The sequence below is a fragment of the Mytilus galloprovincialis genome, chromosome 4 (genome assembly GCF_965363235.1).
Source record: "Mytilus galloprovincialis chromosome 4, xbMytGall1.hap1.1, whole genome shotgun sequence".
Classification (NCBI taxonomy): domain Eukaryota; kingdom Metazoa; phylum Mollusca; class Bivalvia; order Mytilida; family Mytilidae; genus Mytilus; species Mytilus galloprovincialis.
The window spans coordinates 51,331,598-51,347,555 of record NC_134841.1 but is presented as its reverse complement, the minus strand read 5'-3'; the positions used below and the strand labels follow the sequence as shown (position 1 = coordinate 51,347,555).

At 32.2% G+C, this 15,958-nt stretch overlaps 1 protein-coding gene across 5 annotated transcripts in view; it reads right to left on the bottom strand.

Moving 5' to 3' along the window:
- LOC143072390 (zinc finger RNA-binding protein-like) overlaps nt 1-11,054 on the bottom strand; it is a 40,234-nt gene extending 29,180 nt beyond the window's left edge. For 2 of the 5 annotated variants that reach the window (XM_076247297.1, XM_076247299.1), the window contains exons 1-6: nt 10,952-11,054; nt 7,692-7,905; nt 6,235-6,322; nt 4,567-4,788; nt 2,551-2,613; nt 107-264 (exon numbers count right to left, since the gene is read on the bottom strand). In XM_076247297.1, coding sequence (XP_076103412.1) covers nt 107-264; nt 2,551-2,613; nt 4,567-4,788; nt 6,235-6,322; nt 7,692-7,892 — 732 coding nt within the window. In that variant the 5' untranslated portion in view covers nt 7,893-7,905; nt 10,952-11,054. The remainder of the gene's footprint in view (nt 1-106; nt 265-2,550; nt 2,614-4,566; nt 4,789-6,234; nt 6,323-7,691; nt 7,906-10,951) is intronic. The other 3 variants (XM_076247300.1, XM_076247301.1, XM_076247298.1) reach the window with 2 other exon arrangements.
- Between the last annotated feature and the right edge of the window lie 4,904 nt (nt 11,055-15,958).

The window sequence follows — 15,958 nt, the reverse complement described above, 5'->3', positions numbered from 1 at the left end:
ACATAATTAAAATTTAAGAGTTACTTCCCCTTGACCATTGAATTTTTTAATTTTTTTTAAATTTTTTTTTAATTTTTTAAAGATATGCATTTAAACAGTTTCATACCTGTGGTCCTGCACAGCTAATTTTACAAACATCACAGTAATGTAGCTGTGGTTGCTTAGGTGGCATTTTAGTCTTTGTTTTCACACCAACTTTAACCTTGGCAGCCTGTTGCTGCTGGTAATAAGATGTAGCTGCTGAGTATAAAGCAGCATCATAACCTGTAGAGAAATATAAAATACAAAGTCAAGTATAAACAAATAATGGCCTGCACCTTTTTAATTTTTCATTGGACAATATTGGATTCAAGGATTGTTAACACCACATTTACAATGAGATTTGTTATACATGAAGGATTTGTAAGAAGTTAAAGGTCCTCAAGGAAATTAAGATTGTCACTATGTAAGAAATATATACTCTGCCACATTTTTGCGCCTGTCCCAAGTCAGGAACCTCTGGCCTTTGTTAGTCTTGTATTATTTTTAATTTTAGTTTCTTGTGTACAATTTGGAGTTAAGTATGGAGTTCATTATCACTGAACTAGTATATATCTGTTTAGGGGCCAGCTGAAGGATGCCTCCAGGTGCGAGAATTGTTTGCTACATTGAAGACCTGTTGGTGACCTTCTGCTGTTGTCTGTTCTATGGTCCGGTTGCTGTCTCTTTGACAAATTCCCCATGTTCATTCTCAATTTTATTCAAAGAATTCATGATAAAATAATGTAAAAAACTATGAGATAACACAGATTTTAGAAAATAATGTTGTTCAGAATATTTAAAAATCTGTATTGTGGTATAATTTGTTTGATGTACTGCAATACACAATGCTGGAGTAAAAGGGGCACTAGCTGTCAAATTCATGTGCATAGATTTTAATCAAATTATCATATTTGATTTATAACAATGTAAAACATTTATCCAAACTATTAAAAGTCTAAAATAAACAACACACAGGGCACTTAAGTCTAGAAGCCATCTAATTAACCATCAAGTTGACCCCTAAAGTCATCCGATGACCATATAAGCGATGCACACATAAATATAAGACATTAATAGATTAAGTAAACTTGTGCTGTTGGATTATTTTAGGTCTATTTAATTTCATATTTTAGATGAAAATAAATGTTTACCATCATTTTTACCTTATAAGAATGATTTTTTGTGGATCGAATCATTCAATCAAATGATTTGCCTTTGTTTCACTTTCAATGTTGGCATTCTTTTCCTTTAAATAACTTTACACATACAATTCACGTGTTATCTATCTAAAACTAAGGGGTTAAATTGAAGTTCACATGAATACGGATTCAATGAGGTCTATTAGCTTACTTTGACAAATTGAACCATACTGGCTGCTATTTGCATTTCATTAATGCTTGAGCAAAAAAATAATATATTCAATTTTTTAAAAAATATCTCGTAGCTAGTGCCCCTTTAATCAGTGTTATGTGATATTTCTATTAAATAGGATCATATATGAGTGAAAAACAACAAAAAATATCCTGGAAATGAACTATTATCTACAAGAAGAATCCGCACAAAAATGAAAAGAGAACGCCCAAAGTATCATGTAACAAAAAGTTTTTCAGTCATATATTTGAAACATAAAGCAGCTTTATCAAATTTTTGCTCTAAACAAATCTTTTTAAAGAATTAACACTAAAAATAATATTTTTGTAATAATAAAAAAAGAAAAGAACATGCAAAGCATTAGAGAATTATAAGATTGACAACTTGTCACAAATTAATTCCATACAACTTTGTTAACATCTTCAACCTAACTAAGGAATGTACCAGCTAGTAAATAAAAGTTTCTGTCTAAATTAAATGTCATAACATTTTTGGGTAATCAAATTTTGACAGTAACTAGTCCAGACAAGAATCTAAACTGTATGGGTAGTTCAAGTTTTATTAACTAATATCTAATTTTTCAGCAGAGTATGAAATAGCTTGTTTCTTTTACCAGGTATATTTTACTGTCTAATAGTGTAAAAAGCACACACACACAAAAAACAACATGCAAAATTTGTGATTGTTTCTTCTTCAACATTTTAAATGAAATCTAACACAACAAACTAGTATGGTAATAATGAAATAGTAAGAAATAAAGACATAAGCATGAAACTACACTACCACTTCTCAAACATCATGATAGAGTTGTAATGACCCATTCAATATAAAGCACAAATTTCACGTGCTCATCAAAATTATCAGTATAGGATACTTCATTCTGTCTAGTATAGCCTATGCCACTTATGCATATTAGCTACACTATTAAAATATTCAGCTTGTTAAATTTTTTTTCAAATTAACCTCCTTTTAATTATTTTAAAAATATTTCTCATAACTGTATTTCGCTCCAATAATAATTGTTAAAGTCCATGTTTATGGAATTCAACAAAATAGGACCATTTCAATGCACATTTAAAACTTAAACAAAAAGATCCCAAATTTACATGCCAAATATGACAAATGTCTGATGACCCAACAGGCATAGTCATAACGTACCTTTTATGACAACTGGTTGTACTGTTTGTTTTATGGTGGTATAGTTGGACACGCCTTGTGGGGCTGAAATGTGAAGGGTTAGAAAGTTAGCCAAACCAATATCAGAACCAAGCTGTGATACACTAAATTGCTAACCTTGTTCTGAATCAATGCATTCTCAAAAATATATTTTTGAAATACTTTAAAAGTATAAATAAATATAATTGACATACAAGCAAATTCTGGTATGGTAATTCATATACATAAATGTTAATACATTAACTTATCAAGAATCAAGCATATAGTTGAATATTCAACAGCATTGTTTTTCAAAATAGTTTAGAGTGAAAAATCCTAATTTAACTGATTCTTTTTTTTTGTTTTGTTTACTTGTAAATATGCAAATTTTTAGTTAAATGTCTCTACTGTAATCTATCAAATTATCATTTAATAACATTTCAATCTTTAAATCATTGATTCTAACAAGCATAGCAGATAATTCTGTAATAAGAAATTCAAAGCATACATTTTTACAATGGCTTCACACATGTCACATTAGCAATTCCAATGTAAAAACATTTGCTTCAATTCATGCAAACCAATGTTTTCTCACATTTTACAAATCTGAGAACAATTCAAAGCTTGGTTATCCAAAACAATTAGCTACATATGTACAAATGATAAAGCATCTCCCCATGAATATTCAATGCATCAACCCATCAACAAAGACATAATGCTACACTAAACTGATTAGGTGTTCTTTTTTCTAAAATCTATATACTGATATATTTGATACACACAAAGATAAATATGCTTCATTTATAACACTCCCAAAATCTGCTAGACTGAGATTTCAAGAGAAGTGAATCTCGGTCGTTTCTCTTAATATTGCATTGTCTTTTGTTATTTAAGAAGTAAACATACAAAAAATACATCAGGGTTTCCAATGTAAGATAAAATTATATTATTTTTTTTGAAGCATTAATTATAAAACTAAACATATTCTTTTTAAAAAAATGCCACTAATCGGTTTGATGGAACACAATGTGTACATCGTTTGAAATTAATTCTGTCAAGTGTAATCTTCAAGTTTGGCTAAGATATTAATTCAACAAACAGTTCTACTGCAAAAGTAGTGTCCTACTAAACTAACAAATATCACACATATCTGCACATGAAGTGGTGTGATTAATATCAAAACAAATTCAGAAGCTCTACATGATTTCATAATTCATAAAAGAGTGAATGATACATGTATCTTACATTGAAACAAATGAATATTGTGAAACTGTCAGATAATTTTGAACATTTAATTGAATTTTTACAAGTCTGTTTATATTTGCCATGATTTATTTTTTTGTATAATAAATTCTGGACTACTTATGAAATCATGTTTATCACAAGTGAAACAAGTCTAAAATAAACAGTTTTGGACTATATACCAGCAGCTTTCTAAATTTTAACAAATAATTGTCAAATTCTGTTAACAAATAGACCTGGTCTACTGGTAATCTTAGATACTTAATGAATAAGCAATTACAAAATTCTTTAATTCTAGACTTCATGGAATTCATCCTGTGTACTTATTTTTATCAGTTAAAAGTGTTTATAATGTTCATTTACTTAAGGCTATCCCAGAATTGATCTTATAAATGGGTTTGGAAGGCTATTCTATTAATATTTGAAGGACTGATTATTTTTGAAAAGATACATATGTGGCACGAAAAATCATCGGAAATAATAAATAAAGGTAAATAAGGGTAAAATCATAAGTACTTTCCTATCACAGCTGATCCCACACACAAACATTTATTTCTGGAAAAGCCTCAAGTTAATAAATACTAGTTAGTAATACAAAAGATTCTACAGTGCTTATTTTTGTTTGTATATACAAATAAAAAAGAAACAAAGTTCACATTTTTTACTTCTTGTGTCAACTTCAGTTTGTGTGTGTGAAAGTGAAGTATTCAATGTTCCATCTATTAAACAATGACTTTGATATATATGTTACTAAAACTGCTTTCCTGTTGTCCTTACCCTTGCTTGTATAAGATACTGTAGTTGTAGCATTCGTGTTACCAGCATAAGTTGTTGAGTATGATGACACCTGAGGAGTAGTAACAGCTGTTGGATATACATAGGTGGCAGCACTAGAAGCCTGGATTGGTGCCTGCACTTTTTGCTGTGCTACAACTCTGGGTGTAGCATAATTTGTGGTATTTGTTGAATATACTGGTTTGGCAGCTGCTTGAACATGAACTAATAAAAATAAAAAAAACTTACATGTTATAAAATTGTAGTTTTTGTGTCAAAAAATGATTTGCATTAATAATATGAGGCCCCAAAAAACTGTTTTTCTGTTTAAGGTTTATTAACAAAAATAGGGTAGAAAGGTCAGTATTCATATTTCTTTGTTAGCGACTTGATTATGAATCATGCTGTCCATTTTGCTATGGTCCGTGTTGTCCATAAGCAGAATTTCCCAATATCTTTAATGAGTTGATTATTTTTCATTAAGTTATTGATTTGAAAAAATTGGCAAAGTGTTTATTTCATATAAGGAGATTCAAATTTCTTTAATACAACTGTCATATTTATGATTGTGAAAATAAGGATGTATTAAACAATTAATTTCTTTTATCATGCTTAGTGGCAACTCTAACTTCACTTTTGACAAAGATTTCAATTGATTGTTCTTACATTTTATTGGCCTGAAAGGTGTAGGTTTCATAAGGTCCCAGTATTTATTTGGCCAGTTTTTCTGTGAAAGTCTCATATTAAGATTAACTAAGCAACACCACAAAAAGTCATAACTGAATAATGACTTTGAAATTTGTTCAAATATCTTCCTACAGGCATTTGATATTGGCATTTGACTAAAAAAAGGGCTCAGAACAAAAGATAAATATGACTTGAATATTAAGGCTGTTTCACAGACCTTATTTTGATAAAAATCATAATTTTAACGCTTTATTAACATTATTAAGTAAAGCTTGCCACAAATATTTCTATATCACTTTCTTTTTTTGCCATCAACTTGACATATTTACTATCTTTAAACAGAAGGTTAATATTTGGGGTCAAATATGGCTAGTACTGAACTTAGTCCTTTAAAAGTGGACTATGAAATATAGCTGTCCATGACAAATTTAGTGTGTGCATTGTGTAAGTTAATTTAATATACATTAAGACCCTTTTTCGTACACATAAACATATATATATATATATAGAGTCTATAAGAATCTACCAACCAGTAAACTTAATAGGTATTGGATCATCAAAATTGACAATACTACACAAACAGGAAAAATTATATGAGTCTGAAAGATTGTGTAACAATACCGATAAATAGATGGAAAACAGATATATATATCACTGCAATATCTGTTTCCATTTTTTAATGTTATTTTCACATTCAGAAGGCCATATTTATCCAGTCTTTGTACAAAATATCTGTTTATCTTAAATGTATTTTCCCATGCAAAAACAATATTCCCTTAAGTCTTACAAATTATGTAAGTTTTAGTTATAACAGTATCTTTCCAGTCTAGCTGTACATACAACTGTGGTACTCAAATAAAAGTAAAAAGACATTTTGTTCTTTTAAATCTGTATCTGATTTGTCTGCTAAACATTATCTTTGCATTCTATTTACATAAAACTAAATCAGAAAAAAGCAAGTTTCCTGTGAAACATGATCCTTACCTGGCTGATAATGTGTTTCAGCACCACTGTATGATACAGTTGCTTGAGCTGGTTGATAATATGCTTTCTGATCATATGTTCCTGCAGGCTGTCAATAGAAATAAACATCATTAAAATGTGTTGCTCTCCCCTCCCCCCCCCCCCAACAAAAATATCCCAATAATATCTTCATTCTACTAATTATATAGTGATGGAGATCAATGGCTATTTAACATCCAGTGGCAAATTAAATGAATAGTTTGGACAAGAAACTGATAATGTAATATGGATATATTCTCTGGTTTGTACTAGACTGATAGTCTTTCATACACTGAGCTGATTTTCTAACAGGCTAACTAGTATGTAAGGTAATAGTCTGCACGATGACATGTCGCCCATCTTTGCTAGCCAAGGGTTACAATCCACTTCCCTCCTCTCCACCCTTGGCAAATTGAGATAGAATTTCAGAGACACAAAGTAATAATTTTCATTGGATGCAGTTCAATCAAAAAGTGCCTATAACATGATCACACGTAAAAGTAGAAAATGAAGGTTAACAATTTCCACAAGCTGATTCTGCACCAAGTCTTTACACCTCAAATGTACGACGATATTTAGTGACAATTTCAAATGTTTTTAATCACCTTAATGAAGTTCCTAAGTCATGTAAGTATGTTTCTTACACAAATTTTGGAATATCAACAAATAATTTTTGTTTTCTGCTTCACCAAGTTTGTAGACTCTACCCTGTTTTCACCTCCACACTGAAGAGAGTTCAAGTGCTCCAATTGGTCAAGAATAATGCAATCGGAATGGGCGTGACTTTAATCAACGGATAGATGGCACAACATTGTTATCACAAAGGTTGGCTTAATCTGCCAAGGGTGGATAGACGGGAAGTAGATCGTAACTATTGGCTCGTAAAGATGCATGTCACCCTACCTGGACACATTATTCTGACTCCAAGACGACCAGTCTTTGCTCTAACTTCTAAATGCCATGAGCTTAGCAGAGAAGCAGCAAATTAGTACCAATTTTCTTTCTTTTTACCTGGCAGATGTTTCAAACCAAGACCTCCTACTCTCAAGCCGAGCATGCTTCCAGACCTATCACCAGAGGCTATTCATATACATGTATTCATGAAGTGGAGGACTTGATCTGAATAGAAACTTTCAAATTGTTCTGGAAAATCAGCAAACAAGAAATAAGCAGAGAACCTATTTTTTTTCCATTTTCCTTTAGTATAATCATTGGCCATTTAAAATTTGTGTGGCATACATGCTAATTAAAAAAAAGTAAAACCTTCCATGGCAAATAGCTGATTCAATACATGTATGCACAGTGCTTTTCCGTCCATTTCTTTGATTTTAACATTCAGTAACAAATGGCAAGTTAAAGTAGCATCTAATTGTCTTAAACAAATCAGATATGAGTTGGTTATATTACAAAAAATAACCTTGTTAAGTTGTAATACTTACAGTAACTGCAACTTGTGTACGTGTATATGCATACTGGGGTGCAGCAGGTGTAGTCTGATATCCTTCATATCCACCTGCAGCCCTTGGTGCAGCAGCTGCAGCATAAGCAGCCTGAGGTGCAGCTGCTACATAAGCAGTCTGAACAGTTGGGTATGCAGCTGTTGGTTGGGGTTGGCCAGTAGGGTATACAAAGTGAGCCATCTTAGCAGGCTACCTACAAAGAAACATAAATATGTAAATCTTCAAAAACCACTTTTTCATATTGTTTTGTTAACTTTTCTTAATGGGATCAATCATTTTATTCTTTGGTCCAGGTGTCTATTTTATACAATGTTTCAGCAAAATAGTACATTTCTTTTTAGCCTTATCAGGGACTGCGCTGTCTGTCGCCAATGTCGCAATATGCGAATTTTTATTTAATCTGGCAACAAAATATGGCTGCTGACGATATTTCTGTAGCCAACATTTTCCTATGTACAAATTTTCATTCCTTGACAATATCTTCATTTAAATTGGTAAAAGTTTAAAAAAGTTTATGACTTTGTTAACAACCCCAAGCTAATCAACAGCTACAACAGGTGTCATAATCTGTTGTTACAGGTAATCCATTTATTGGATGAGTGGTTAATGATCATGAACTTTAATTAATTCAAATAGAATTGGTCAGTCAGCATTTGTATATTTCTTTTGAAGAAATGTTCACAATTTGTCAAGTTTACCGTAGTTGAATGAACTGCAGGAAGTTAAAAACCATAATCAATTTGTTAAAAATCATTTGTTTTTCTTGTTTTCCGTGAAAAAAATAGCAATTACAGACGAAATTTGTCTTTGACTGCCATCAGTTATGATACGAAAATAACAAAACTGGCTACCATTGTTGATCATGTTTACTTTTTCTACGTACTGTTTATAATCCTCCAAAATAGGAGCACACCCAAATAAAGAAAGATAACTCAATTTTCCTATTATAGAGATAACTACTGAAGACCTGTCCAAGATATATCTGCATACTTCTGGCTTTAGAATTTATAAGTTTAGGTCTTTTGAGTTATCTGAAGAGTTAATTTAGGTCTTTTGAGTTATCTGAAGAGTTAAAGCAGGTCTTAGTAGCAGTAGGGGTAGGGTGCCTTGGTCACCTTTTCTATCTGTATTCTTTATTTTTAATAAAAATTTTCACTATTCTGCAAATTTAAACACCTCTTATTCTGTTTTCTTCATTCAATAACCCATTTTTTTCTATTCTTTATTTCTTAATTTAAAGACATTTTCTCTATTCTGTAGCATATATACAGACCATAAGCTAATTTATATTCTTCTACATATGAAATACTGACAAAGAAAATAAAGTACACAAGTTGTTTTGTAGTACATGTATGTATATAAACCATATGCATATATGCAATAACTTACTTTAAATAGTGTAACATGTTAAATGATGTAAAGTGCAGGCTGTGCATAAGAAATTTAAATTTGGTAGAAGAAATAAAGACTCTAGCTGGCTCTAAAGTTTGCTCCTAGTTTTCAAAACTGGCGACAAAATATCATATGGGAGCTGGCGATTTTTCTGGCTCAAACTTTTTGGGAGCCAGAGCAGCCCCTGTATATGATTTCCATTTCCTCAACATCCTCAATATTGTAGATCATTTTTAAGTTATAAAATACATCGATTATATACTATTATTTAATAATCAATGTTTAAAAGTCACCAATATGTGCTAATATAAAAATTTCAAGTGTTATTCGGTCATTACAAGTGTTATCCGGATATTAAGTGTTATTCGGTCATTTGAGGTACCGTTCAGGCATTTGCTATACAGCTATGTAGCCAAAACCAACGAGTTAATGACCATCGGAACGTCTCTATTGTTATGGTTCGATGACCACCAGAACTGCCTGTAAACATTTGAAAAAGATGTTTTTTTTCTTTTTAAATTTATATTTTTGTCAGTGAAGTAGCCGGCACTTGATGCCACCGTAAAAGATGGAAATCTGTCGTCTACCGGCTTCTTTGAAAAGCCCTGTTTCTTGAAGCCAAAACTGTGATCGCTTCATATTGTTAATGACCATCAGAACACCCCTCTTGTTATCCTTGCAAATATATGATACATTCCAACTTTAAATAGGCGACCAATCAGTGACCTGAATTAAGTGAACTATTTTTAGTCAAAGGTAAACACTGATATTGACATCCTTATTTATCGCGACTTTGATGCAATACATTTTAAAAACATTTTTCTTTTTGAATTTAAATTTTAGTCTGTGAAGTAGCCAGTACTTAAGAGAGTCACGGTAAATGGCAGATTTCAGTCAGTCTAGTACTTGTTTCCAATTCGCCACCTGGGCTACCACAACTGAGTAAAAAGATCGCTCAGGTCAATTTCTGGTCATAATTGGCGATTGGAAAACCATTGTCATTTATAGCTTGTGTTTATTGAAATCACATGTTCGAGCTCCATTCTCGATTTTGTCAATAAACAAATGAAACAAGGTTGGCGACAATTTTGTAACTTGTTCTTATTGATTCAATAAAATACCGGCTACAATTTCGCAAAAGATTTCAGGTGTTCATATTAATTGATGGGGCAATCGCCAGTGCTTCTGCACAAGTCCGATAGAATTTTACTATACTGGGGCTTCAGACTACCGCTAAAGGTCGCAGATTGTCATAAAACATGTGCAATGTAATAAAATCAAATAAATCATGTGGTTATGTTGCAGCATAAAAACTTACTACTTTAGCTAGACAAAAAATGTAGGCAACCTGAAATTATTTCCCAGCAACTGAAATTTTGAGTTGGCCACTAAATTTTCATGTCTGGTGGCCAATTGGCAATTTCATTTCAGAATCTACTTTTGAGGGCTGAATATGATGCCATGTACAAGCCCTGCATCCTGCCTATTCAGAAAATTTCAGTCCTAACTTTACTATTTTAGAATTTTATACCGGTTTTGTGCTGTTTATTTTCCAGACCCTTGTGCTTATTTCATTATTGGTTTTGACTTTCATCAGATAGTGAAAAGAAATTGAAATATTGATTTCATTTTAATAGTACATGAAGTAAGTCTTGGCTGGATGTCTTTTCATCGTGTTCTTTCTTGGTTAAGAGTTATGTCAACTTATGAGACGCCATTTTTCAGACATGCATGCGGTTTACATTTCCTTGTCTGATTTTTGCATTTGAATGCGTTTATATATCTCAGTATTTGATTGAATGTTAATCTATAATTGCTAAACTTGTAGTTAATATTGTTGACATTACCTGTATTGAGCTGTTAATTACAAAAATTACCAATAAACTTGTTTTTTGATTGCTAAATAATTATGAATGCCCGAAATTATCACAGACTCAAACAATGACGTCACACATACATTATTTTCGCTTCCGGAAATTTCGGCCTAAAAAATCTCGGCCTATAACAAGCTCGCACCTTAAATTTTAAATGAAATAAACGTCTTGTTTTCTGTTCTGTTTTTATTTTTTCTATTACATCGTTTAGTTTTACCTAGACTGGGATTATCATACTAGTGAGTATATAGTTTCTAACTATACGACATTCGCAAATATGATGATAACTAGTAATTAAAGGGACACATGCAGCCCCTAGCTACGCCTGTAATCTGGAAATAGAATATGATTGTAATTTGGATATACGTTTTATACAAATCCTTGGTTTAAGTATATGAAATATGAGAAGTTTCATCAAATTGGTGAACATGAATTTGACAGCTCACGGTATAGCCGTGCCCCTTACAAATCTTTGCAATTAAACTCGTATATAAACAAGTTGAGCTAAACTGAATGAAGGTGGTAAGGGGATATATTTACATCAGGCCCGGCATTATTCCCCTGTTTTGCATATGTAGACAGAAACATTAGCTATGGTAAGATATTTTAAAACCGTATGCTAAAAAAAATTAAATTTGTGCTAAAAAATTACAATTGGAATACTTCCATCAGTAGATTTAACTCCATTAACAACTCGTAAAATTTAAAAAAACGCAAACCCTAAAATTATTATGAATAGATGTAGAAAAAATAGTAGCTTAAGTTCTACAGTTCTATACATGATACATGTCATATTGTCGACCCTCAACCTGTGGTTATAATCTTAATTTAGATTCTCAACATTTATCTGATATGTAATTTCAATAATTTCATTCAGTAGAATTGAAAATAAAATCTAAAATAAACAAGAATGTGTGACCATTGGGTTAAGATTGCACTTCATATAGACGTTATCTTCTCTTGCATCAACTGAGTTTTCTGTTTAAATTCTTGACTCAGGACTAAAGTTTATTTTTTGAGCCAATGTTTTGCAGTCTATTTTTTATGGATAATTAATGTCTGGTTCCTTTTGAAATTTTCATTCCATTTGTTATATACTACACTCGGAGTGTAGTATGAGTTTTTTCAACACTGTGATAGTTTTTTTTTTTTGCGGTTTTTCATTTAGTCTAGAGCTGGGCACCTGCGTAAAAAATGATCTCGAGTTCCTAACACAGAGTACCGTTTGCTATTTCTGGTTCCCTTTTGAATTTCTGTACATCACATTCTAAAAGGTAAACTAGTAAACTAGTAAGTAATCTGGTCTGATGTATTTTGAGTTCTGCATTTTTTTATTGCAGAATCTTGGAGTGGATTTTTCTTGCATTTCGGCTTGTCGTTGTATCGGCTGTGGCCGTGTTAATTTGCTTCATTCATTGAAATTAAAATTTTGTTGGGAGTTTTTTTTTCCGATTTGAATTGACATTAGATTTTAATATTGTAGGATTTCTTGTACTCTTGAGAAGAAATCTTTCTTCGTTTTCTGAGTTGACAATCAGCTGTCTTTCTATTAAAGTTTTCACTTACTTTATGATCGAATATAGCAAGCTAATTTTCTCTTATGAAGTTCTGCTTCAATTGGTATGGCGCATATATACTGAGGAGCTGTTTAAGTTCTTATTGAAAGGGATTGGAAACATCTAATAGTGTTGATGTGGAATTGTCTTACTTCTCCTATTTGTGTTACATTCAGAGGTAGTATTTCCAGGCCGTATAGTAGCCTTGGAAGAATGTACGCTTGATAGATCTTGTATGTTGTTGTGGTGTTAAGACCTCCTTTTCCATTTAGATAAACTGGAATTAAAGAACACAGAGTCTTAATGCAATATTTCTTTGTACTTATATGTCCTTGTATATCTATTCTTGATTCGTCTTTGATTGCTCGTATGATAACTTATTGTTTTGCTTGGTCGTCAGTTTGTATTGCTTCATTTCTTATAGTTTTTTAATTTCTGAGACTACCACCATTCTAATTTCTAGTCGTAATGTTAGACCTAGGGCTCTTTTCTCTAGTTATATTGAAAACTAATCAACATAGGACTTGTAAAAATGAGTGGATAGGACACCCCTTGTTCTACTCCTTGTTTTATTGGAAATCTTTTACTGGTGTTATTATTCCATTTTAAATCCGTTTACATATTTGAATACCGGCAAATTTTGCAAGGTCATGTTTTTCTCGGACTGTTTATAGATATAGGAAGATGTGGTGTGAGTGCCAATGAGACAACTCTCCATACAAATAACAATTTAAAAAGTAAACCATTATAGGTTAATTATTATGAATTATGACGTCTTTACACTAAATATATTGGATGTTGGATGTGTATGGATTGATAATTTTTTATTAGTTGTTAGTGGCTTTGAACTAGCTGTCAGTTAACTGCGAGTACTCTCAGATCTGGACCTGTAGTAAAATTGAAAATGGAAATGGGGAATGTGTCAAGGAGACAACAACCTGACCATAGAACAGACAACAACAGAAGGTCACAATAGGTCTTCAATGCAGCAAGAAAATCCCGCACCCGCGGAGGCTTCCTTCAGCTGGCCCCTAAACAATTATATATACTAGTTCAGTGATAATGGTGTCTTTCTGTTGTTCTGTTGTTAAAATTGGGATGTACAAGTACCCGGCCACGTCCACTTGCATTTTTGTCCATTTGATGAGTTAAGCATTTTTCAACTGATTTTTATAGTTCGTCCTTATGTTATACTGTTAAACCACTGTCCCAGGTTAGTGGGAGGGTTGGGATCCTGCTAACGTGTTTAACCCCGACACATTATGTATTTTTGTGCCTGTCCCAAGCCAGGAGCCTGTAATTCAGTGGATTAGTTATTTTTCACTTGGTCAATTCAAATTTGTATAGTACCTTCAGTTGTTGCTGTGTATCTATCTGTGATTTGAGGTCCATATATTCGTTTTCAAGCTAATGATTAAAATCACTCGAAAATGCATCTTTTCCCGATATGTCGCAGTTCGACGTAGCGAAAAAACAACATTTTATGTATTACCTTCCCTGTAACTGCACGTAACGATGAGCTTACATTTTTTTACACCACACAGCACTGCAGTTGAACGGTTCTTTTTGTTTTAATCGATTGCCACAATACATATGTCTATGAAAGACTTTACACGTGCACATTGTATACTGTATATAAAACTACAGAGCTTGAATCATTCAACAAAATGTATCAGTCATTGGCCTTTCGACGACTTTACAATCAATAGTACAATTCAATATAAAATCCTGAAGACCTTTGTAAAAAAACAAAACATTAGGAAGGACGAATTCGTAATAAAAATGGTTACAAGTTACAAATTCAAAACTGCATGTGAATGAAATTGGTTAAACAATGAAATACTATCTTGTTGTAGTTATATCTTAGCGTTGTCCTTTAATACAAGGAATATGCGAACCTATTAGCATACAAAACTGAGATTTTGTCACAAAATTCAATTTTGTGTTTATTTTTGTGTAGACAAAATTGAGTTTTGTTAAACAGAAGTTAACATTTAACACAAAAGTAAATTTTGTGCCACAAAAGTCAATTTTGTGTCACAAAAGTCAATTTTGTGTCACAAAAGTCAACCTTGTCTACACAAAAATAAACACAAAATTGAATTTTGTAATGATAAAATTCTTTTTTGTAGACCAAATTAATTTTTGTCATGACAAAATTCAGTTTTGTGTTTATTTTTGTGTTTACAAAATTGACTTTTGTGACACAAAATTCATTTTTTTTTGACACAAAATTCATTTTGTAGACAAATTCATTTTTGTCATGACAAAGTTCAATTTTGTGTTTATTTTTGTGTAGACAAAATTGAGTTTTGTTAAACAGAAGTGAAAATTTAACACAAAATTCATTTTTGCCACAAAAGTCAATTTTGTGTCACTAGAGTCAATTTTGTATGCAAATAAGTTTATATTTGCATACCTATAAAAATGAATTTTGTCTTCAAAAATGAATTTTGTCTTGAAAAAAATGAATTTTGTATACAAAAATGAATTTTGTCATCACAAAATTAAAGTTCTCATAAAACAAGTCTGTATCACATAGTTTTGTAAGACAAAAATGATTTTGTTATGACAGAATTGAATTTTGTACAAAACCACAAGAGTCCAATTCGGCGCCCCGTATTAATGCGAACGCAATGTGAAATGAAGCAATTAAAAAAAATCACAAAAAATCTGGGATTTAAATTTTTATGGTTTGATGCTTAAAATAATTAATCATAGAGCAGCCTTTATCAATGTATGATGATTCTGAATGAAATGTAGACATGAAAGAGCTAGGTCTGTAAAAATATTAAATTTCTTTACATTTAAGAACTGTACAAAGGCTCCTTCCTCTAATGTACGGTACTGATAAACAACAAACAGATTTGGAAAGCATCTTGTTTATAGAAGCAGATCTAACAAAGTTTCATTGACACTGCCATTTACTAATTCTGGGAAATATTATCAGACATAAGAGCACTGGTAGAAAAGGAAAATAACTGCTCCTGGTTTAACATATATGTAGGACTCGGAGGTGCGATGGGGACCCTGAAGTGCGATGGTCACGCTGAAGTGCAATGGTCTACGCCGAAGTGCGATGATCCTTTCGCTGAAGTGCGATTGTTTAACGTTACGTTATACCCCACTAGGCCACGATCGCACTACGATCTGTGAAAAAAAAGCAAATTTTGATGATCGTAGTGCGATCGTGTAGATCGCAGTAAGGTCGTATCACGGTCGTGGTGAGGTCTTCAAGATCGTGAAGAGCGTGGCCAACTTTGAACATGTTCAAAACAATCGTGGGTGCGGTCGTGGCGAAATCAGGTCGTAGTAGAAGCGTAGTGAGAGCGCACTAAGATCGTAGTAAGATCGCAAAGGTCGCTGTACAATCGAAGTGAGAGCGTAGCGAAAGCGTGATTCTATTCGGAGAGACTGCGCTACG